The sequence below is a fragment of the Tenrec ecaudatus genome, chromosome 9 (genome assembly GCF_050624435.1).
Source record: "Tenrec ecaudatus isolate mTenEca1 chromosome 9, mTenEca1.hap1, whole genome shotgun sequence".
Lineage (NCBI taxonomy): Eukaryota > Metazoa > Chordata > Mammalia > Afrosoricida > Tenrecidae > Tenrec > Tenrec ecaudatus.
In genome coordinates, this window is record NC_134538.1 from 131,914,209 (window position 1) to 131,939,344 (window position 25,136).

Here is a 25,136-nt window from a genome sequence, read left to right on the forward strand (position 1 = left end):
GTGATGAGTCACCTGTATTGGGGTGAGTCAGCGAGTTTGGCTTGTCCTAAGAATAGTACATGAACTTGATTTAATAACAGGACCTAAATATATAACAACTATAACAAGGAAGAAAGAGCACCTTGGGGGCAGGGTGGTTGGAGGCAGGGGTACAAACTAAAAAAACATTGATTACGGGTGTTTATAGCTCTTTTGTTTTTCCGCCTGTTAATTTCTCGAAAACCAATCTTAGCCTAAGCTGACCTAACTGGCAGGTGGAGCTGTCAAAGGACACAGTCCTAGTACAGAACTCTAGGGCATTTCTGATCTAGAATATGAGAAATGCATGAAACTACACAAGTAAGTGGATTAAAGTACACGGTTGGGAGCTGGGATCACACAGCTTCGAACTAAGAGTCCAATTTATAGAAACTCACAATCGGTCAAGGAATTCAACCAGGAAAACCCATGGCATGTTTCCAAGGAAGGGTGGCGTTGCTGTGCTTGGGCTGAGGCTGCAGCAAAGTAGGGGAAAGGTTAATGAGAAGGGAGCCGCTGGAGAAAAATGAGCAAAGCCGCTCGCGTCCGTCCCAGCTGGAAGCTTGGCCCACGTCATCGGGCATACCGGTCCGATGGCTCATCACCCGGGACAACCTCAGACACTCCCAAGGCAGGGGCCACCCCGAGGCCGGGGAGGAGTCACGAGAAAAGAAGCCGGTTGGAAGATGCTGGAGGCTGGCGCCCCAGCCTGTACTACATCTCCCAGCACGCAGTGCAGCCGCGAAGCCTTGCTCCCGGGCCTTGACCGAAGACGTGCAGCATGGGACCGGTAGTCGGCTCCCTGGGCTGGCCGAGGTGGGAGGCTGGTGGGGCCATCTATGGGGATTGGTTAGTGAACGTTCGCGTCCCGCCTACACATGGTGACGACAGCCGGCTGTCTCGGTACTTAAGGCGTCGTGGTCTCGCCTGCCCCGCCTTAGCTCCCGCGCTAGAGAGAAACATGTATCGTTTCCGATCACAGCTCTTAACGGGGATTTCTGCTGCCGCCACTGCCCACTCTCACCCCCGCCGCTTCTCGCCTCTGTTGTTAGCCGAAGACTCGCCTCTTAGCCGCCCGCCGCACAGACGCACGAGTAAAAAGTGCAGCTCCATCGGCTGATCCTCACTGAGCTCCGATTTCAGGCGGCACCGGGCGTCCCACGATGCCGAAGAATAAGAAGAGGAACACTCCCCACCGCGGTGGCAGTGGGGGCGCCGGCGGCTCCGAGGCAGTTGCAGCTACGGCGGCAGCAGCAGCAGGTAAGGAGAGCTCCTTGCCGCCGGCATACCGGATGCCGGCCGGGTAGGGCACACGTCTCCCGCGGCTGGGCGCAGTGGGAATTGTAGTTCTCTCTCTGCCTAGGACGGCTGGGTCCCGAGGGTGCCTTGCTGTGCCGGCCTACTACAATTCCCAGGGTGCCTCGGGGCCGTGCCTCGCGCGATTTGGCCCTGGTGCGCGAACCTGACACTCGGGCATCGGCCGTGGGGGCGGGGCGGAAGCGAGTGGCTCCTGGGGCCCGAGAATCGAGTCCGGTTCTGGCGTGGCGCGCAGCTGGGAAGGAGGAAATGGAGCTGACCTCGGATGCCCGCGCAATCCCTCACGAGTTCTCCCCCGGGAAGGGTGGAGCAGGGCTTGGAGTTGGCGTCTGTGCTGTCACGGCTGCCCTGGACTTGCCGGCTCCAACATGGAGTTCGCGGGAATGCCCCCCACCCCGCCCCGCGTTGGGGAACGTCCGGCCAGTTTGGAAGGGCTCTGGCGTCACGCGGCTCGGGCCTGGCACTGTGGGGCCGGCGTGACGCAGAGGCTTCCAGGCCGCATCGCTATCCCGCGCCATCCACCTGGCTGCACGGAGGCGTCCAAGACGCGCGCCTGTGTCCTAGCCTGGTCTCTGCCCGCACTCCTACCCTTCTTACCCGGAGCGCAGCCTCCCAGCCCCACTGCGGACGGTCTTCGCCTCCTGCACCCCCTTGTGCTACATCGTTAGGTCCTCTGCAGCAGGGCTAGTGCAGAGCTCGGCCTGCGGCGATTGGCTGAAAGTTTCTTCCCCTCGCCCTCCCCCCTTTTCTTTTTTTGTCTAGTCACAGCAAAAACGTAAGCGTTTCCTACTCTATGGGCGCGCAGGTGAATATGGTTCTTGACTTAGCAACCATATGGTTCCAGAAAATGAACGATTTCAAGCGGGAAGTCCTTCTGCAGGGCCCACCACTAAACTCGAATTGCGTATTAAAAGTTTACTAGGTAAAAAAAAACCATCCCAATCGAAGTACGGTACTTGTTTGGCTGAGGTCACGGGTTTAAATAAAGGAGTATCCTCTGGCATTGCCACACGTTGCAGCTCCGAAGTCTTTGTTCACTGGGTTGTCTGTAGGCCAGTTCCCTGGTTAAAGGTAATTGGAGACTGGCCAGTTGAGATTTATAGCCGCCCTAAAACCTGCAATCCAGAACTGAGCATGTAATAATTGATTATAAGAGTAGATTATTATTGCTTGGAGTTAGGAGGAGAGTTTTTCTTTTTATATCACTTGGTTTCAGTTGCGCACTTAAGCTGCTTGTGAGTCCAAGTTCCTTGATGCAGTTCATTTTTCTGGATCAAGAAGCAAAGCAGTTTGTTGTGAGAGCTGGCAGCTTGGTGTGCTTTAGCTATTTCTCATCTGTGGGATACTTTTGAGTTCCACCTCAAACCAAACCCGGCCACGAAGTGGATTCTGACTCCTTAGCAAGGTCATAGGACAGGAGAGCTGCCCTGTGAGTTTCCAAGACTAAATCTTTCTACTTCCAGTGGCTGGTGGGTTTGAACTGCTCACTTTATGGGTAGTAGCCCAACATGTAATCCACTATGCCGTCTCATTTTCTCAGCTGCCACTGACTTCATGACAACTCACAGCGATGCTATAGGACAGGGTAGAACGCTCCTTAGGTTTCTGAGTGACTCACTACGGGAGTCAGAAGGTTGGGCCATATTTCTCCTTCAGAGTGGCTGGGGAGTTTAACTACTGACCTGGTAGTTAGCCTAATGCCTAACCACTGTGCCACCCCAGGGCTCCTTACTGCATCATCTAGGTCCTTCTTAACTTAATTTTGTTCTTTAAACTTAGAAAGTTACTGAGTTGCTGAAATAGAAACAATGAAACACACTGAGGGACGATCAAAAGCAGGCTAATTTCCACTAGTCGCTGTGGAGGAGTCCAAGCTTGTCAGTGCCACAGGTGTTAGAATCCAACTATGCTCAGTAGAGCTTCCTCTGGCCGTTTTTTCTGAGAAGTAGACCTTCAGTCCTTCCTTCTGTGGTGCTCTTGGGTGGCTTTGAACCCCTCACCTTTTGGTTAGCAGTTACAATGTAACTGTTCTGTATTGCGTTATGTGGCTAAGGTGGCTTAGTGGTCACACATTGGCCTGCGCTACCACAAGGTCGGCAGTTGGAAACCACCAGCCTGCTCCTCTGGAGAAAGACGGGGCTTTTAGAACTGTTTGTTCCGTAAACTGTTAAAGTCTTGGAAAGTCACAGGAGCAGTGTTACCCTGTTCTCTCGGGATCCCTGTGAGTCAGTATTGACTCCATGGCAGTGAGTTTGGCTTGGGTTTGTTATGAGTCTAAAGAGTGCCATCTTGTTGAGTAGTTGTGAGATACTAGCCATGCACCCAAGGTTCTGATTTCAAAGAAATTTTAAACCTCTGTGTTAGACTGGGTTGACTAGAGAAACAAATTCATTGACACTCGTAAGATAGAACTTCATATCAAGAAGTAATTAAGCATCAATAAAACATCTCAGCCAAAAAAAAAAAAACCAAAAAAAAACATCTCAGCCTAGTCCAGATCAAGTCTCTTAAGTTCAATATTAGCCTATAAGTCCGATATTAGTCCATAAATCCCTCTTTAGACTCATGCAGCACATGCGGTGATGCTGAATGCAGGAAGATCACAGGCCGATGGGTAGAAAGTCTTGTGGATCCATTGGCAGTGGAAGCATCTCAGCGCCAGCATGGGTCTCCTGGTGGCTCCTCCAGCTTTCTGAGTGTGTCAACAGCAGGCAAGGGAAGGCAGAAAGTGGGTCTGGCCTCCAGTGAGCTATTTATCTCCAACTTGCCTTCAAATGAGGTCATCAAGCTGCAACCTGGTTGACAAGCTAAACTCCACCCCCTCATTCTTATTACCCTCAAGTTGACAGGAGGTGATGTAACTACCACACCTCTTGGCCTTGAGTCTGATAGAAATCATTGAAGTAGGTAAGTGAGCTGAGAGAGCTGACATTGGAGTAGTCTTAGTGACAGTTTAGGAGTATGAAAAAGAAAAACAGTAAATTGACTTGGGGATAAATATTAGTGAACGTTAATCAGATGACTAGCAAACATTGCCCAGAAACTGTCCAGAAAGAAAGCATGACATGGCATTTCTGTTTTAGAATGACTTGGGAGTGTTTTTTTCCCCTGTCCTAAGAATGTCCTTCTAAAGCATTCAGTGCAGTTTGGGGATCTAGGCTTTACTTACTCAGCTGGTAAAATTTATTACCTTTAGAGGACTATCTTTAGCATATCTTAAGATGGCAAATATGTCATCCGAATTTTTTAACAGGGATATATAATGATTTTGGGTACAATCTTGTAGTAATCGGAAACTTTTTGTTCAAAAGTATATCAGTTGACTTGCTCAAGGTCATTTGAGGAGTAGAATTTGGAATATAAAAAGGAGCTTCAAAAAGTTCATGGACAAATGGAATGACGAGATTGGAATTTTCCCATGAACTTGTTGAAGTTCCCTTCAACTCAGTGCTCAGTGTAATTCTGGATGGCTTACCCCTTCTCATAGGAAATCCCTGTAGGCCAAAGTGATTGTACATTCCTTATGTTAACGAAGTTGCAAGATTCCAGTTTAGAAAGGGGAGATTTTTAATAACAACATTGCTATTTTAAGACTGTTGGATATGTTGAAACTTTTCTTTTAGGGTCATATAAGGTACTTAGATATTAAATACTGAAACTTCCATTGTAAGACATTTTTACTTCTCACAATATAAAGTTATCTTTAAAGTCCCTCTCCCTCCTTCCCTCCGCTTTCTCTTTCCTCCATTTCCCGTTACATGGACATTCCCAAGCCCAGTGCACTTAGGTTATGTTTACTAGACAAATGCAGCTTCTGTTTTTTTCTCATGATACATGACATCATTGTTCTGTGCTGGTGTCCTGTGAAGTCAAAGTTCGGAAGTGAGTTTTCATTTTTCCTATCATGTTTTTCTGTCATCAAATACCAATGCTGCTGTTAAGGAACTCATTGGTTTTTGGAGTTGATAGGTATTAGAAGTAGCTGATGTTCCAAACTACATGGATGATGAAATGACTAATTTTACGGGCACCCAAGTAAGAGCTTTTGTAGCATAGCCAGCTCTTTTGAAGAAAGGAATTGACTTGCTCAGAATTTTTTATGACCACGTTTCTTTAAGGTAAATTGAATATCTGGTGAATATCTGCATTGATGGCAATAGAACCACGTACCTTTTTCTTTTCCATTCTAGGTGGCCAGCATCGGAATGTGCAGCCTTTTAGTGACGAGGATGCATCGATTGAAACGATGAGTCATTGCAGTGGTTACAGCGACCCTTCCAGTTTTGCTGAGGATGGTAAGCTTCCTGAATTATTTGCAACTTGGACAAAAGAGTATTTTAGTAAAGCGTTCTTGTGTCTACTATCAGTGTTCCCATCTGTGGGGGTTTTCCGTATTTAAATTACTGTCCTTGGCTTGTATCACTCCTTAGGTCCAGAAGTCCTTGATGAGGAAGGGACTCAAGAAGACGTAGAGTACAAGCTGAAGGGATACATTGACCTGATGATGGACAAGAGGTAGGAAGTACTGGAGACTCCTTATTCTGGGTGATTCGAGGCAGTCATATATTCAACATGTACAGTTCTCTGATATTGCAGTATGTTTTCCCTTAAAGCATGATTAGTTATTTTGATGTTTCATTGTTTCCTTTTTTTAAAAAAAGTTTTAATGTGATACAGTATGCCACCAGAATTTAGATGGACACAAATGAGACGTTATTCTAGCCTCGTAACATATACACAATGGTTTTGGGTAATGGAGTGAATTTGCTAAAACTAAAGTTAATCAGAAAGGAAAACTTAACTTTGCTTTGTCCCTCCTGCCCACTAATTTTGTTATAGGTTAAAAAAAAAAATAAACAACCCATCAAGACAAAATAGTTTTCTGACTTCATGGATGCTTTAGAATTGTCTTCAAGCAAATGAGATGAAGAAATCAGCATATACAGGCATACCTTGTAGACCTTTGTCAAGTTAGAAAGTTTTGCTTACCATATATACTCGTGTATTAGCCGAGTTTTCCAGCACATTTTTAATGCAGTTTTTGTGGAAAAATTAGGTGCCTCGGCTGACAGTTGGCTTGTACTCAAGTATATACGGTATATACATATGTAGAGAAACATTTCTTGAAACTAGAATATGTCCGCATTTAAAGCCAAGTTTATTAAATTAATTAACAAATGTCATGATAGAAGGCAGTTTCAATTTTTTTGTGTAATGTGAGTTGTAGATGAAAACCAAATAGAAAAATTTAGAAGCACTTGATGACCAGATAATAGGAAAAGTTAGAAGCACTTGTTGGCAATTAGGTGAGAAATTTGTAGATAGAAAAATGTTAGAAGAAAATAAGCTAATATTTTTAAGTCCAGCTGGATCTTCTTTTATGTTTTGTTTTTAACAGTGCAAAGACCAGGCAGGCAGCACTGGAAGGTATTAAAAATGCAGTCTCTTCAAAAATGCTCTATGAATTTATCCTGGAACGGAGAATGACTCTAACTGACAGCATTGAACGCTGCCTGAAAAAAGGTAACGCTCTTCCTTTTGAGTAGCAGGCACTGAACACATACGGAATGTGTGACTTTGCCGGCGACCGCTTTTCTCAATAGCACTAGAGCATTGGCCCACACTCTTAGCACTTTATAATTGTCGAGGAATATACCGTCTTTATTACATCACCAAACTTCATGGAAATTTTGCTTTTTGTTTATGGAATAAGAAAACAGCTTGGTCATTGTCAGTTGTCACCTTGGTTGTATCAGAAGGGGCGATTGAGGCTGAAAGCATGTGTCAAACATCAATAAAAAGTATTAATTAAATTTTAAAAATCCTATTTTAGTTTTCCAAAAATTATGCAGTTTTATGTAATACTTAGCCCATATTCTTTCGTATGTTTTTTAAATGGTGATTATAAAATGTGAATGACTTGGGTTCAAGTTCCAGAACTTTGTGGAGAGAGCTGAAAGAGTTAGTGTGACCAGACTTTTTCAGCTGAAGGAACACTCAAAAGATTTGAGCCTGTCATTTTACTTTTATTTTGCCAAGTTGAGTATATTATGGGGATAATTACTTTCCATTAGACTGTTGTTTTCTTTTTTAAATTATCTATTAATCCCTCCCCAAACAAACACACTGCTTTTGAGTCATGCTGACTCATATCAACCCCTTGTGGGTTTCTGAGACGGAAACTGTTTATAAGAGTAGAACTCCCAGTCTTTCTTCCTGAGTGGCTGGTGGCTTTGAACTGCTGCCCAGGTAAATCTCAGCCCAACTCATAACCACTACACCAGCAGGGCTCCCAATCAGCTATGCTAGCACCAGAATTATAGAAAGCAGACATGCTCTTTTTGTTGCATGAGCTTGGCTTCTCGATCATTATTGTTCAAGGCTGTCTCAGGTAAAAGATTTGTCATGACCTGAATTCTTTATCTAAACCTTATTGTGCGGAATTAAGAAAGGCCTAAAGGAAAGTGAGACTTGTTGGGTGTATAACTGATCGCAGACTTGCCTTTTTAAAGGATATTACAATGGCTTTGGTAAAAGTGTTTTACATGAAAATGTCTCCTAAAAATGGGTATTTACGCTAGATGGCCTTTAAAATTTCCAATGTGCATATTTTAGAATTCTCTCTTGTATAAGATTTAAGTTTGATATTTTTCAAAACCCTTTGGCGTAAACATTTACCTTTATATAAATGTTTCAAGGAATGGGCTGTCGCCTTCTGAGACGCTTGGGAGATAGATAAAGCTCTTGAGATGATACATTAAGGAGACGTAAGGTAGATGTTGGCGTAAACACATTATTTGCTGGAACTACAATGGTACTGTAATGTGAATATTACTCTGTTTTATAGATAAATTATTAAGAGAACAAGAGTAATAATTGAAGGTCATTTGGCTAAAATGTCCTGGATAAAGGATATGAATGGTTTCCAAAGTTTCAGCTTTTTTTAAAAAAATCATTTTATTGGGCTCTTACAGGTATTATAATAGTCCATATATCCATTATATTGGGCAGATATGTACAAACATTGCCATCACCTATTTCAAAACCTTCGTGAGCCCCTTGATATCAGTTCCTTTTTTTTCCCTTTTCCTACCTCGTCCTGCCACCCTCACAGACCCTTCGGATATTCTGTATTGTTACTTCACCTACAATCCTCTTTTTTTTTAATGGAAGAGATTTGTTGAGAGCAAAGGCAGTTTGAGCAGAGGCAAAATATTCTGAAGGGTTTACCAGTGATTTGTATAAAGGGCATCAAAAATATGTGGAAAATTTCCATTATCTTTTACTTTTATTTTTCCAGGAAGTTTGTGAAGCCCCCTTATATTTCAGTTAGTCTGCTGCAAGTAATTTGCTGTCGTTGTGCCCTGACCTCTCTTTGTAGGTAAGAGCGATGAGCAGCGGGCAGCTGCCGCATTAGCTTGCGTTCTTTGTGTTCAGCTGGGTCCCGGAATTGAAAGTGAAGAGATTTTCAAGACCCTTGGACCAATCCTTAAGAAAATAATTAGTGACGGGACAGCTAGCATCCAGGCAAGGCAAACTGTAAGTATAAGATTTTAAACTTTTAGGTTTAGTGAAGCTCAATACACAGTCATTATGATGGAAAAACAGCAGTTTAAAACAGTAGGTTAGTATTTATCTTTCATTTATCTTTTGCTGTTAGTGAGCAAACCTAATATGACAGGTGCTTTCTTGTATTTGATATGACTCCAAACCCAAAGACCCTACTGCCTTCGAGGTGATTCTGCCTCTCGAGAACCGGATCTGGGTTTCTGAGGCTGTCGGCTCGTCCTTCTTGGAGCAGCTGCTGGGTTGCCGTGTGTTTGGCAGTCCAGTGTTTGCCGACGTTGTCTCTGAAGTTGAAGGCAGTAGTGAGTTACATTGAGTTCCTTAGGGCGTATTGTTCAATAGTTTAGGGCTGGAACTTGAGAAACCCCCTAGAAGTTTTATTGGTGGGTTTGTCTGTGTATTACACTAAGAAATATAGTGTGAAAGTTGAAAAATGATAAAAATGGGGATTAAAAAAAAGAGTGACTCTTTTTCCCCTTTTTGTCTTGGCTGCCACAACCTAGTAGTCACATCAGAAAGTTTAGTGCTGTAGTTTTTGTCTTTTTAAATAACTATATTAGGGGCTCATACAACTCTTACCACAATCCATACATACATCAATTGTATAAAGCACATTTGGACATTCATTGCCCTCATCATTCTCAAAACATTTGCTCTCCACTTAAGCCCCTCGCATGAGCTCCTCATTTTCCCCCCCTCCCTCTCTGCTGCCCCATCCCTTATGAGCCCTTGCTAATTTATAAATGATTATTTTGTCATATCTTATACTGTCTGACATCTCCCTTCACCCACTAGTCCTGTGTTTACATAGTGGCTTTCAATGATTGTGGAAGAAATTGGCATTGGCTAGTGAACTTCCATCTAGTCATGGATTTAAAAATATTTTGATTCCAATATTTATTACTATTAACATTGGACTTCAGATTGTGGTTTAAAATTTGTTGATAGGTTTTTGTTTCTTATTTGGCTGAGTTAATGAACAGTGATGAAATGATTGCATGAACGTGCTGTGCTGGCTCACAGAACTATCTGGTATTCCAAGTGGATTTTGTATAAGATAATATGTGAGAGTGTGTTAAGCTGTTTTCCTAACAAGTTTAGTTCAGTTTTGAAAACTTTAAGATACGGATTGTTCAAATTGCTTCACTTTTAGTATTTGAGGAGCAGGCTCTGGTGGCACTGTGGGGTAAGCATTGGATTGTCAACTACAAGGTTGGTGACTCAAACACATCAGCCGCTCCTCTGGAGAAAGATGAGGCTGGTTGGACCTATGGCTTTCTAGCTTCAGAGACCCTGTGGAGCAGTTCTGCTCTGCCCGGTGGCCTCACCAGGGGTTGGAATTGACTTGACTTCAGTGCGGTTTTTTTTTTGTTGTTGTTGCTGCTTTGTTTTGATTTTGTAGTTTATATCACTTTAATTGTGCAGACTGGGTGTCTTTTTGTAATCTCAGAAAACATTCTGTAGGCTAGATATTGGGATCAGTTTAATTTTGTTTACATATGAATGTGATTTTTTTTAAACATTGTATTGAGGGCTCTTATAGCTCTTGTAACAATCCACACATCAGTTGTATCAAGCGCATTTGTACATATGTTGCCATCATCATTTTCTAGACATTTTTTTTCTATTGAGCTCTCAGTGTCAGCTCCTCTTCTCCCTGCCCCCCCATTTTTGTTTTTTAAAACCAGCTTTCTCATTAGCAGAAGGAATCCATTTGAAACGCGTGCAGTTTTACATTTTAATCCAACATTTCCCTAGTGTCTCCATCAAAAGGCAAGATGTGGCTTTGCTCTTTTCCAGTAGAAATAAATACTGGTTGAGGGTTTTTTTTTTTTTTCTCGAAAAATGCCGAAGTTACTTAAAAAATTTAACAAGGTTTAATTTGTATCAGTATGAATAGTGCAGTGCCATCAGACCCAGTACTGTCAAGACCATCCTGAGTCCTGGAGCAGAACTAGTTGAAACCTGCGCATGTTCAATGTGCCTATAAAGATCTAAAGCTCTAGTGATAATTTTAACAACATGAGGGAGCTTTAGTGACAGCGAGTGGAGTAAAGTGGAGACTAGTTTAATCTTACAAATTACACTCTGATTGACGAAGAGGAGGTAAATATATGGTTGGTGTTAATGTGTTATTCCTGATAACATTTCTGCTTTCAACATGGTTGACTAATTAAAGCAATGCTTTGTATATTGATGCTTTGGTTACAAGGAACCCTGGTGGGAGCTGTCTGGTAAACATGGGGCTGCTAACTGCAAGGCCAGTGGTTCAAACCCACCAGTTGCTCCCTGGGAGAATAGAGACGGTCTGCTCTCATAAAGATTTATTGCCTCATAATGTCTATAAAGGGCCACTCTATGAGTTGGAATCAGTTTGTTGCTATTTGTTTATGATTTGTGTTAAGTACATGGTTATAAGTATTGTGTTCTGAGTCTACTATTAGATACGTTATTGCCTTAGGAATCTAATAGTGATTTGAAGTAGCCTTCTCCTAATAGCAGACAACCATAGACTTTTGACACATGCTTTTTAATCTGTTACCAAAAGAGTGGAATCTGACTCTTCTGGAATGAGATCCTTTTGGGGTGAGAAGTTTGATGACAAAGTATTACAACTTTAGATTTCTGCTCCTGTGTGTCCTTGAAACCAGATTTTGTCTTTGAGGTTACATTAGAACAAAATATATTTTTTAATCATTTTATTAGGGGCTCATACAACTCTTATCACAATCCATACATACATCAGTTGTGTAAAGCACATTTGGATATTCATTGCCCTTATCATTCTCAAAACATTTGCTCTCCACTTAAGCCCTTGGCATTAGGTCCTCATTTTTGCCCCTCCCTCCCTGCTCCCGCATGAGCCCTTGATAATTTATAAATTATTATTTCGTCATATCTTGCCCTTTTACATTAGAACAAATTTAAAACTTAAAATCTTGAAGACTGACAGCCAGATCAGGGTAGTGTTGAGCTGGGTAGGCTCTTTTGGGCATGTGTGGTGCGTGTGGGAAGGAAGGCAGGCCCGTGAGAAGTGCAGCTCTTTGCCGCCAGTTGTGTTGTGAGCTCGGTAGTAGAGCAGAGCCTGGGCTCACTCACCCCTTCTGAGCCCAGAATGCATCCACGCGCTCTCTCCCATGGCCCCTGTGCTTGGGCTTACCACGTCATTGAGATGGTGGGGCTTTGAATTAGAGGAGCAGGGACACGGGGAGTGAGGAAGGAGGAGTGTTTGTAAATCATTTGTGTTTTCTTTCCTTCAGTGTGCAACTTGCTTTGGCGTTTGCTGTTTCATTGCCACCGATGACATCACGGTAAGTATAGAGAACCCCGTGGAGGGTGCAGTTCCGAGAGCACCGCTCAGGCTAGATGGCTCTCTGACGCGGTGCTCCTGTGCTGTAGGAGCTGTATTCCACTCTAGACTTCTTGGAGAGCATCTTCACCAAGTCCTATCTCAAAGAGAAAGGCACCAATGGCATTTGCAGCTCCTCCCACACTGTGCTTCACATCAGCTCGCTCCTCACGTGGACCTTATTGCTGACCATTTGCCCACTCAACGAAGTGAAGAAAAAGCTGGAGATGTATGTCTTTTTAATTTCTTCTTTTGTTAAAATCGCACTGGGTGTCATAATTAGTTACCTTCAGTAATACCTGTTTCCTAGGCATCTACATAAGCTTCCAAGCCTGCTCTCTTGTGATGATGTAAACATGAGAATTGCTGCTGGTGAATCTTTGGCACTTCTCTTTGAGCTGGCCCGAGGAGTGGATAGTGTAAGTATCTGATTGGCAAAGGGAAACGTTGGTCGCGTGGACCATTATTCTGTCATTAATTTCACAATTAAGAATTGGATGCTAACCTTGGCGTGTGGCCAGTGTGAGAGTCTAGTGATTGATTGTCCTGCTTCTGGGCAGTGGCAGTGTGATACTTTTGAAGGCATAGCTAATAGTGATTGCTACTTGAGGGTAATTATTCTCAATTTTTGCTATCCAAAGAATGCCATTCAGCACTGTTCTCTAATACTCAAGGGAAGAATTGTGTCTAGTGTAATCTCTATGGATATACTTTGCGTTGATTCCAACTCATAATCCTGTAGGACAGAATCAAACTGCCTCTGGGGATTTCTGAGACTGTTAACTCTTTACAGGCGTAGAAAGCCTCATCTTTCCCTTTTGGAGTAGCGGGTGGTTTCAAATTGCTCACCTTGTGGTTAGCAGCTCAACAGGTAACTGCTGCACCAAGGGCTCTTTCCAGACAAGTAATATATGCATGGATAATTTGTTTCCTAGGGCTGCCATAACAAATTGCTACAAAGTGAGTACATTCTTTATTTCCTCACAATTCTGGAGTTTCAAAGTCCAAAGTAGGGCTCTGACTGTCAGTTCCCAGTGAGGCCGCTCCCCCACACTCCCGTGACTGCCAGCAACCCTTGGTGGGTCTGGCTTATGGCCGCAGCTGCCTCTGTTGTCCCCCTCGAGTCTGGTCATCTGGCTGTGTCGGCACGCCCCTTTAGAAGGTGCTGCTCAGGACTAGGGTGAGCGGTACTAGGACCTCAGTGTTGGTGTGGTGTCAGTTCCAGTTTATAGTGACTCTACGTGACAGAGGGCAACGGCTTGATGTGCTTTTCTTGGCTGTAATCTCGATGAAGGAGGTGACCAGGTTTTCTCTTCGCAACTTCTGGGTGGGTTCAAACCACCAACCTTTTGTGAACAGCTCAGTGCTTAACCAGTGTTAAAAAGTATAACAAACAAAAGCCCTCCCTGTTTCCAAAGTGAGGGATTACATTGATAAATTTAGAGACAAGGGCAAGCATATGTTTGGGGGATGAAAAGGCAATTCATTCGTTAATATATATTTTATAATAAAATGGAGGCTTCACAAAGTTAATAGAAAAATGCCATTATTTTTTACTTCCACTATCCCATGAACTATTTGAAGCCCCTCGGATGACCCAGGTGGGTGAAATGTTCAGGAAGGGAGCCTATGATGGGGAGTAGGTGCGTCTGATGACCGCTGTATAGCTTCTCTAAGCAAGCAGAGGTGGAAACAGCACGGCCCGTGACATGGGCCATGAGCTTTGCAGTTCCCTGCCCTCCTCGGAGGTTTGTTGCCAGGTGCTTGGCTCTTCAAGATATTTGAGTTGGTGACCCCCCTTCCCTGTCCTACCTGGTGCTGAAAGCCGTGTCCCAGAAAAACTCTTCCGGGAGGAGTCCTGTGAACTGGGGCATTTGATTCGTTTGTGATCTCTATTCTAAGCTGCTTACCTGAAAGGATGGTGTTTGAGCAATATGCTGTTTCAGAGACAAGATGCTGTCTGAAGGCAGTCTTGGAAATCCTAAGGAGCAGTTCTACTCTTTTCCATAGGGGTTGCTATGGGTTGGAATTGTCTTGATAGCTGTGGTTGTTGGGTTTTTTTTTGTTTTTTGAGTCTTAGGATTGCCCCAAGAAACACCGCAAATATTAGAGCTGCAAGTGCAGGGCACAGTTTTTAAATATATGACTCTGAATTGGAAGAGCAGCAATTTCTGTCTTGGTGGCTTAAAATGACAATGTCCTGTCTCCATTTCCTGTTGGAAATCTGAGATCTGGGTCCTGGCCTCTTGCTTGCCTCTGGAGTGACCTGCAGCCCTTAGCGCCCCTTGGCTTGCAGTTGCCTCCCTTCAGTTCCTGCCTCTGGCATCACCTGGTGGTCCTCCTCTGGGTGGTCTGCGCATGACCTTCTTAAGGATTGGATTTAGTGCTCACCTGAATCTGTGCTGGCCTCATCTTAATTAACAAATACATCTATGAAGACCCTATTTCCTAAGAGTATAATTTTCTGAGTGTCTGGGTGGACATGAATTTTTGGGGAGACACTATCCCATTAAGAGACCCTTTTGGTGCACTGCTGGGTAGGCTGGACTGCTGACTTGCAAGGCTGTCTGCTCCTATGAAGATTTACAACCTCAGATCCTGTAGAGTAAGCTGTTCTCAACCTGTGGGTCATGACCTCTTTGGGGGTCGAACAACTCTTTCATCACATGAGTCGCCTAATACCATTGGAAAACACATGTTTCCAATGCTCTTAGGAACCGTGACACTGCTCCAGGCGGGTCCACCCACATGCAGATACGCCCACATACAATTACCTGGCGGCGTGAAGACTGTTTGTTACCCATGCTACACCATGCTTCAAGACAAAATTTCATTTGTCATTGGAAATAAATATTTCACAATATATAATTACATATAATTTTTATGATTAATCATTGCTTTCATTGTGTTCAATTTGTAACAATGAAAATACATCCTACATATCAGATATTTACTTGATTCATAACAGCAAAATTACAGTTATGAAGTAGCAATGGAAATCATGTTATGGTTGGGGGTCACCACAACACAGTGAACTGTATGAAAGGGTCGCGGCATCTGGAAGGTTGAGAACCAGTGCGATAGAGGGTCTCTGGGAGTTGGAATCAACTCGTGACAGTGGGTTTTTATTTTATAGGATCCAACCTAGTCCACTCACCCTCCTCAGGGAGAGAGATTGTTTACATGCCAGGAGTTCTTTGTGGCTTCATTTTGGAATCTGGTTTCCATTGACATTTTAAAACTATGCCGTTTATGGTAGCAGTTATTTCAGTAGGAAATCATCATCTTTGGCAGAGCTATTTGCCTTGTTTTTTGGATTAGACCACAAGTTTATATCATAAGAGCTTAATGGATTCGTATACTGTATTTTACATTAAAAGATTAGCCCTTGTAATTTATAAAATGTGAATGATAGCAATTATGTCCTTAGTTTACATAAGAGAAACTTCCGACACCAAAGACCCTAACTGTGGAAGCTTGCAGTTCAAACCTAGGTCCTTTCTACTGCGAACCTTTTGTTTTATGTGAGTGAGTGGACTGCCTTCTCAGGAAGGTGTGATTGCTATGCTGACTTTTTCCCCTTTCAGGTCAGGGAAAGTGCCACTCAATTAAGATGGACGTTGTGTCTCTGAGCCTACTTTTCATTTATATTGGAACATAGTTTTCTTATATAGTTGCTGTAAGCTCCCAATCCATTGGCTTTTGGATACCATTTATGAATTACTTTGGTTGAAATGTAAATTTCTGTTTTTTAAAGCACAGTTTTGGGAGACTTTTCCCTAACATATTTAGCATTGTTTTTCCAGAGTTTTAGTACTCTGGGGAGTCTGGTGAATCACAGTTGTAAACTAGTTTGAATTTCATCATTGCTAAAATTTTGTGTATCGGCTCTCGTGTGTGATGTAGACTATTAAGCAGCATCCTTGACCTGAACCCACTAGATCCCAGTAAGTAAACCTTTCCCTGCGGACGTTGTCATGACCAGATACAGAATGTCTCCAGACTTGGCCTGACGTCTCCTGTGGGGTAAACTTTTCCTGCCGTTGAGAACCACTGGGATCATTGCCCAGTTACAGCACATGAATAGTATGTGTAGAGTTCTTCATTTTTCACATAAGCGTCAAGAGTTTGGAAACATCTTTTCATTTGCAGCTTCTTTGGGTATATAGACACGTATACTTGGACTTTTGGGGTGGGGAGGCCCAGAAGGTGGCTACTTTTGCTTATGCTACTATAAAAGAACAAATACTTAACCAGTGACATTTGTAGGGAGCTGCCAGCCCCTGAGCAGGAAGATGGACTTTCTCCTCCCCTAGGGAGTTACCTTCTCAGAACCTCACAGGGCTAGTTCTGCCCCGCCCAGTTGCTAAGAGACGGCACCCACTCGGGCAGTGAGCTCGGTGTTTCTTGACCAGCCCCTAAAACATGCTTCCTACACATGGAACTATATTCCCAACTTGGTATGATGGCGTCTTATAATAACTTTGTTCAGTCACCTTCATTTTTAATGTGATTGTAAATTGTAGTTAGGTAATAAAAACGCCAATATAAAAAAACCCTCTAAGTATATAGTCACTTAAACTATAACAGGGAAGCTTAAGATAATATCAAACCCCCCCAGAAGAGCTGATACCAAGGGCTCAAGTAGAAAGATAAAGGTTTGAAAATGACGATGACAACATAGGTACAAGTTTGCTTGATGTGATTGGTTTATGGATTGCTAACTGTCTGTAAGAGCCCCCAATAAAATGATTTTTAAAAGTTAATATCAAACAGGAATAGCATTTTGGGAGCTACAGTGCCTCCCACAAGGGAATGGTATTGTATTGCTGAGTGCTTTGAACCAATTCTGAAACCTAGCACCCATGTCACCGCAGATCTGCCTATTAGTGTTTCCTGGTCTTTTATTTTCACAGAAGCAGCTCGTCCCTCTCCCATGAGCAACTGGGTGGTTCAGACCCTTTCATTCAGTAGCTGAGCCGCTTAACCATTGCACAACCTGGGCTCCTTAAAGTAACTTTATTTTAAATGACTTAATCCTTGTTTTGCCCCTGGTAGAAATGCTTGATTTGTTGCTTATTTGAAATATAGCCAGTAAATTCAAATTTTTGGGCTTTAAGAAGTGTTACATTTTGACAGTAAGAGTAACTGGTATTCTGGGGATGTGGGATTTAAAGACTGAGCAGCCAAAAGACAAACAGCTTTGAGATATATGGATATATATATATATATATATATATATATATATATATCTGCCTTTTGCTGACCTTGTTCCAAATTGCAGTGATACATAGAACCGCACAATAAGTATTTTAAGTGCCTCTGGATATACTTGAGTAGGGAGGGGCTGCTGCCAGTTGTTTTGTGGTAGTCTGTAGTTGTCTGATTTGAAATGTGATGTCTGTCTGGGGCCGGAATCCCTGGCGGCTGGGGGATTTCTGCTGCTTTCTGCGGCACCCCTGGCTTAGCTGCCAAGATGGGCTGGTGCTTGTTACGTCTAAAAGAGGCTTGGGAAAACACAACCACGAAACAACCTTCTTTCTCTTGCTCAGGACTTTTTTTACGAAGACATGGATTCTTTGACTCAGATGCTGAGGGCTCTGGCCACTGATGGAAATAAGCACAGAGCCAAAGTGGACAAGCGGAAGCAGCGGTCGGTGTTCAGAGATGTTCTGAGGGCAGTGGAGGTGGGTCTCTTCCATGTTCCTTAGTTGCTCATGTTGAAGTTAGACTGTTGTACTCTAACCACGTCAATTGGATCACTGTTGATTGGACTTCACCACTGTGCAGGAGAGAAACAAGTCTCCTGAGCAGTTTATTCTTGTTTATTGTGGTACGGTGCCATGTCCGCGTTTCTTAACACGTACCAATCAGTGAGAATCGCTTTCCTCATTTTGTGCAACCGTTTCCTCACTTTTCCATTGTCGTGTCAGCACCTCACTGAGCAGTTTTTAACAACTTGGATGAAGTGTGTATGAAAATCTTAGTTTTAAACAGAGGACAATTTAATGCTGACATTACTTAGGTTTGGATAAAATGAAAAGCTGCCACATGATGAAATGTATTACACTGTGGTGTAGTTGGTTTCACGTTAGCAGTGTTGCATGGCCCACAGGCACTTGATACACTGTTTTGTTGAATAAACGACTGCCTGTCCCTCGGTGTACAGTAAACTTGGCATTCGCTGCCTTTCAGCAGTGATCTTCACGATCGTCTGGAGAGGCCAGTGCTCAAAAGCTAATGACAGATTCCAGTGTCTCTACAAGACCCTGAGGTCATTAGCTGATGCTTCAGTTCCTTCTAGAACCCTCTAACCTTAGCTTTAGTACACCAGGCAAAAAAGTTGATTTAGAAACCATCAGGAAACGGAATACCTGGCTACAATGAGCGTAGGACCAAAGTAGTCTCACTGTGGCGAATATGAAACTCTTTTATAATAAACGTGTACATGTAGGTTTTTTATTTGCTACGTAGAAAAATAGTTATTGGATTCAAAATGTTAATTTCTCATGTTACTCTTGTAAACATATTCCCCTCTGGGAGGGGTGTGAAAATGTAGGCTGGGAATGAAAAGAGAGATGGTAAAGGCCACACCCAAGGCCCACTTTTGAAGTGGGCTGGTCATTTTCAGATACACCTGGCTTAAGAATTCTTTTCTTCACTTTAATCTGCTTTATAAAAATCAGATGAGATCGAGGACACAAATTACAATAGAAGATCTAAATTTTCTGGTTATGCCAAGAATACTTACATTGTAAGAATATTTCCTATTAATTCTGGACTTTATAATTGTATAACACACACACCCCAATTGGAGTAGGCATTAATATTAAGAATTGAAGTTGCTATTGCAACTCAGTGAGGCCATCTCCCCACATTAGGCCAGCTATTTTCTCAAGTAACTTGTCCCACGGTTGGCATCGGGGCATATTGTAGTCTACAAAAACCAGGATCACGTGTGTGCGGAGTTTTCTGGATTAGACTTGCTTCAGGCTTTACGGGGATACAACCTGGGTAATCGATTATATAAAAGACAGCAGAGCCTCCAGGCCTCGGACGCCCTCAGCTGCTGTCAGCACTCAGCATTGTGTGTCCCAAGACGCGCGCCCTGTGACTCTTCTGTATTCTTACTTTTTGTTGTTGTTTTGTTTTTCTCTTAGTATTTTGTTGTGTTTTTGGTGGAAGTTTACACAGCAAATTAGGGTCCCCATTAACCATTCTCCATGGCATTGGGTACAGGTTGTGTAGTGTGTCCCCATTTTTCTTAGTTTCACCTGGTGGTTTCATTTCCATTCCTCTAGCTCCCCCGCCCCCACCTTTTTTTCCTCAACCTTCTCATCTTTGGTGTAATGTTCAGTTGACCTTTGGTCTCCTTGATTTCTTAAAGAAGCACAATGCACAGGTGGTACTGCTTATTTTATAGTCTAATCTGAGGATCTCCCAATGTGGTTTCAGTACAGAGTTTGAAAGGTACCTCAGGATGATAGTTTGGGGGTTCTTTTGAACCCTGGGTTCCCACACTTGGCTGATCATTGGAGTCACCTGGGGGGCTGGTGGAAACTACAGCTCCTGGGGCTCTATTTGCAACTTAATGAGTTAAAATCTCTACAGGGAGAAGTCCAGGGATCAATCACTGTTTCTAATGATCACTCCAGTGATTCTAAAGATCAGCGAGGTGTTGAGAACCTAACTCTTATCAGTTCAGTAAGTCTGGCCTGTCTTTAAGAATTTGAGTTTTGGTCTACGTTTTTCTCCCATGCTCTCTGGGACCATAGAGTGTATCAGAATAGTAAGCAGTGGTAAATAGCCTGACACCATCAGTTTTCTGGTCTCAGGAGAGATGAGGCCCTGATGCTGGGGGAGGGGGGTGAGAGGGAAGAAGGGGGAAGGATGACCTTCTTCTATCCTCAGTCTAATCCTGAAGGCTAGTTTCTTCCTTGAGTCTTTGGTTTCTGTTTAGTTTCTATTAGTTTCTCAGCTACATGGCCACTTATTTATCTTCAAGCTCCCAGACGCTATATCTTTTGATAGCCAGGCCCCATCAGCGTTCTTCACCGCATATACTTATGCACCCATTTATCTTCAGTGATCTTGTCAGGGAAGGTGAGCATCACAGAGTGCTGGGTTATTAGAACAAAGAGTTCTTGTGTTGAGCAGGTACTTTAGTGGAGGCCCAATGTCTGTGTGTTGCTTTAATACTTAACAAATAAATATATATGCACATGTAGATCTATTTCCTTATCATTATATATAAATGTATCTACATACATACATACCTGTGTTTAGACCTCCCTGTTGTCTCCCGGTTCTTCTAGTTCCTTTTGCTTTCCTCTTGTCCCACTGTCATGTTTGGCCTTCGTTTGGGTTTCAGTAATTCCTCTCAACTGTGCTGCCCTTGGATCAAGCATCACCAGACATTCCATGCCTTCCTCACCATCGATTTTACATTACATGTTGTTCCCATGTCCCTGGGTTTTTTAGCGCCCCCCTTCGGTCCTGTTGTTTTTCCCTCGGGCATGCAGAGACAATATTAAGCACAAGAACGAGACAAAGCAAAACATAACAAAAGAAAACAAAAAACAAAACCAACAGCAAAGAAAAAAGAAAACCCTATAAACACTTCCAGTTCTGTCTATTGACCTTTAAGAGTGCTTTCCAGTAGAGTCTGATAGGGTGCCACACCCTGGCACCAAAGTCTATTTTTGGGATTTCTCAGGGACTTCATTGCTTTGTTCCCCTTGCTGCTTTGTTGCACACACTTAGTGTTTCACCCCCACGTGGTGGGGTCAGAACGGGCACAGTTCTGTCTCCAGTGTTGTCCCCCATGGCACTGTGGGTCAGTGAGGGACATTGTATCTCATGGTGGAGCTGCCCCTATGGCCTTCTCTGCGCATTGGCTGCTCCGCGTAGGATCTTTTTAGGTCATTTTAGTACCACTTACAATTTTGGTTCTTCTTTTAATGGCTAGGAACGGGATTTTCCAACAGAAACTGTTAAATTTGGTCCTGAACGCATGTATATTGATTGCTGGGTCAAAAAACATACCTATGACACCTTCAAGGAGGTTCTTGGCTCGGGGATGCAATACCACTTGCAGGTAAGTGGGTGACCTGGTATCCTTTTTATAAATCTACTTTTGAAATTGGGAGCAATGTTGAATGTAATTAGCTCTTGAAATTATTTAAATAACCAGAAAGCTTTCAACTTCATATAAAGGAATACATTTCTTTTTGAAAGTTAAAAATTGAATCTTTATGAAGCTTTTATTATATTGTATCAAAATTTATGGAGTAGCTTTTATTTAAGCCTCAGCTATTGAAATTCTGTATAAATCGAATATTTGGCGTAGTTTCTTGGCATTCAAAGCATGGGTAAACAAGTTTGAGCTCATCTTTAGTAGCACAAAACGTGGCCTAACTTTATGCATAGAGGTTCCGTGTAAATTTTCTTAATCATATTCAGTTTGTGTAGGACAGAGCTGATAATACTTAATACTGAGCCTTCTCTCTTCTTATGTCAGTCAAATGAGTTTCTTCGCAATGTATTTGAACTGGGACCCCCAGTGATGCTGGATGCTGCAACTCTTAAAACGATGAAGATTTCTCGTTTTGAAAGGGTAGGTTTTGGTTTAACAAGACAAAACACTAATATAAAAGCCCTATTTAATGTCATTTAAGTAGGTAAAAACATTGTATTCGTTAAACTGTCTTGAATAAGCAGTTTTTGTTACCACGTTTTTGATAAAGGAATATACAGTCAAAACTTCTTTCATTTATTGACAAATATAACAAAATAGGACCTTGGCTGATACTGCAGACATGAGACTGTTTTGGGATTCTATTTCACTAATAAAAATAAACAAGAATGATGACCCAGTCAAAAAGCTAATGTTTTAAAGGAAGATATGCAGTAACACACCACTCTGTGTGTGGAGTTTTAGTTTTTCCTGAATCTTTTCATACAAAGTACTGGCTACTACTGCTGTTTAACTATTTTTAATAAAAATCTTTTTTTTTTACCCCCAATCCTACTCAATAAAGTAGGAATTTTTATTTATTTGTTTATTTACTTTTATTCTATAGCGTGTTTTTTTAATGCCAAAGGGCCCACTTTGTATAGTGACCCTTTAGGAAAGGGAGAACTGCCCTTGTAAATTTCTGAGACCATCATTCTTCATGGGAGTGTAAAGCCCAGTCTTTCTCCCTACAAAGTACCAGAATCATTTAATAAAATAGGAAGCTGAAATATGTGATCCGAGTTGGAAACATTAAATACAAGCTACCATTATGTGCTTGCCTGGCATTTTGAAAGCCCTTCATGTTATTTACACACCCACCTACACATACAGGTAGTCCCAGTCCCCCACCGACATCCCCAATGACAGCATGGCCGACAGGGCTTTTATTCTGCCAAAGTTTGTTCTGATGTAAGGTGTCAAATACCTCTGTTGGTTTGTTTGTGTTTATTATTACTGTATTTTATCAGTAAATCTGATCTTTATATTATGCCTTTGAGGGTTGTAATGGTATATGTAAACTCACAGATGTACAAGGGAATTTCAAAAAATTTGAGGGAAAGTTAAATGAAAAGATAATGGGATTTTCCCCATTATCTTTTTAAGCCCCTTCATATGTCAACTATGCTTATGATTTCTGAGTCCGAGTTGACTGATAGCAAAGAGATTTAGTTTATGTAGTGGACCCTACTAAGATGTAAAAAAGATGATTGTTCAGTGAGGTTTGCTATAATTCAAATATAGTACAAGTCGGGACTTAGATATCTTATTAAGTTAAAATCTCATGTACCTAAAATTAGCCATTTTAATGAACTTGTGGCATTCAGTTTATTCACCCTGTTTTGCAGCCCTCACCTACCTCTACCGAGGTCTAAAAGCATTTGTCGGCTCAAAAGGAAGCCTTATTGCCTATCCCACAGTCACTTTCCACCCCCAGGGTCAGAGCGTCTGTATTCTTTTTGGCCAAGTCCATACTCCAAAGTACCTACCTCATTTTGTCTATCCATGCATCAGCTGGTAGAGACTCAGAATGCTTTTACCTTTTGGGTACTATAAATAGTGCTGAAAGGAACATTCCTGTCCAAGTACCTGTTTGAATCTCTGCTTTCAAGTGTGGGGTACATACCTAGGAGTGGAATTGCTGACTCATGAAATGATTCTGGTTTAGCTTTTGAGGAACCATCCAACTATTTTTGCCAGTGGCCAAGTCCTTGTACATGCTTGCCCAAAATGCACAAGGGTTAAACAATTTGTCCACAGTATCAACCAACACTTAAATTTTCCTTTTAAAAAAATACAGCCCTCCAGATACTATGAAGAAAGTGTTTAAAATATTTGTATTTAATATTTTTATGGGAAATAATTTATTCTTGGGTATGAAAATTTTTTTAGTTAACAATTTTTAATTATGTTTTTCTCCAGGGTTTTTTTAAAAATCATTTTATTGGGGGCTCGTACAATTCTTATCACAATCCATACATCCATCCATTGTGTCAAGCACATTTGTACATTTGTTGCCATCATCATTCTCAAAACATTTGTTTAGTTATTTCTTGCAAGTAATCTTTGGCATGGGAGTAGAGGGTGGTGGGTATAAGACTTTATGATATGTATTGCCAAGGTAGCTTCCAAAATGATTCTGTCATTTCTAATTTCTAGAAGTGAATGAAGGCACATAGCTATTCCACAGATTTGAAAAGGATTGGACTTTATAATTTAAATTGTTTAATAAATTGGCAGAAAAATTATGCCTGCCCGTTCTTTTTTGCTTCTTTTAACTGACAGCAGTTGGACTCCTCCCCTCCCGACACTGGATCCTAATGTTTTCCTGCTGTCAGATTACATGCTTTATATCACCTGGCTCACTTTTCTGGCAGGAATTTTCACGGTGGTTTCCACATTTGATTCTTTTCATTGGAGTAATCATTGACTTCATGGTGTGCTTGTCTCACTGCTTTTGTGTGTGTTGTCTGTGTGAACACATGTACTTTCTAAATGTTTTTACAGGGTCAGACTTGTTTTGTTTCTTGCCTTTGTGACCCTTCAGGCCCCCCCCCCCCCCATTTTATAAGCATTTGTAAGTCTTTTCTTGACCCACAATTGCCTTCTTTTTCTTCATTTCAGCATTTATATAACTCTGCTGCCTTCAAAGCCCGAACAAAAGCTCGGAGCAAATGTCGAGATAAGAGAGCAGATGTTGGAGAATTCTTCTAGACTTTCAGCATTTGAAGATACTTTCTGATTTTCCATTTTTCCCTAATTTTTAATGTATTTAACATAAAAATGTAGGGGGTTTCTAATGGGGAGGATGCGTCCACATAGATAGTATTTTTAGTCAGGGGTTATATATTTATAATTTAATGTACAGTATTAAAATGATTTCTGATTATTGATTTTTTTCTGTAAGTAGGAATGAAGTGTTTGTAATGTTCAGTCATATTCTACTTTTGAAGAGAGAAAAAAAGGGTTTTTCACTTGATTCATGATGAGAAAGCTATTACACAAGGTTAAATATCTTACACGGTGGTTTTCAAAAGTTGTTGATTGGTTCTAATGATAAGTATAAGAAATAAACATGATCTTCACAAACAACAATTCTCGATACAATTTTGGGGAGCTAATTCCTCTGGAAAAGCTGATTATCTTTTGAATGTAAATTAGCTATTTCAGTTTTATCCCCGGGACGAGCCAATGGAATTGGCTGGATCACGGAGTCTTAGCAGCTGAGCCTGAAAGGCTGATCAGTCTGATAGTGGGCGTTCGTGGTCACCATGTGCCAGAAAGGGTGCTAACCTGGAACGTCAGAGCAGTAACACTGATTCCATCTGCTGCGCTGTATCTTTTACATTGAAATAAAGGTCTTTCCATGCC

The 25,136-nt window shown here is 42.1% G+C and overlaps 2 protein-coding genes across 2 annotated transcripts; both read left to right on the plus strand.

Moving 5' to 3' along the window:
* The first annotated feature begins 940 nt into the window (after positions 1 to 940).
* Positions 941 to 1,138, plus strand: LOC142457229 (uncharacterized). Its single transcript, XM_075558571.1, has one exon. It carries the CDS (start codon positions 980 to 982, stop codon positions 1,136 to 1,138), a length of 159 nt encoding a protein of 52 aa, XP_075414686.1. The 5' UTR covers positions 941 to 979.
* Position 1,139: 1 nt separating this feature from the next.
* Positions 1,140 to 25,136, plus strand: IFRD1 (interferon related developmental regulator 1). Its single transcript, XM_075558570.1, has 12 exons — positions 1,140 to 1,278; positions 5,526 to 5,630; positions 5,766 to 5,850; positions 6,734 to 6,858; positions 8,717 to 8,874; positions 12,162 to 12,212; positions 12,301 to 12,479; positions 12,561 to 12,669; positions 17,803 to 17,937; positions 21,219 to 21,347; positions 21,771 to 21,866; positions 24,390 to 25,136. Exons 1-12 carry the CDS (start codon positions 1,182 to 1,184, stop codon positions 24,477 to 24,479), a joined length of 1,359 nt encoding a protein of 452 aa, XP_075414685.1. The 5' UTR covers positions 1,140 to 1,181; the 3' UTR covers positions 24,480 to 25,136.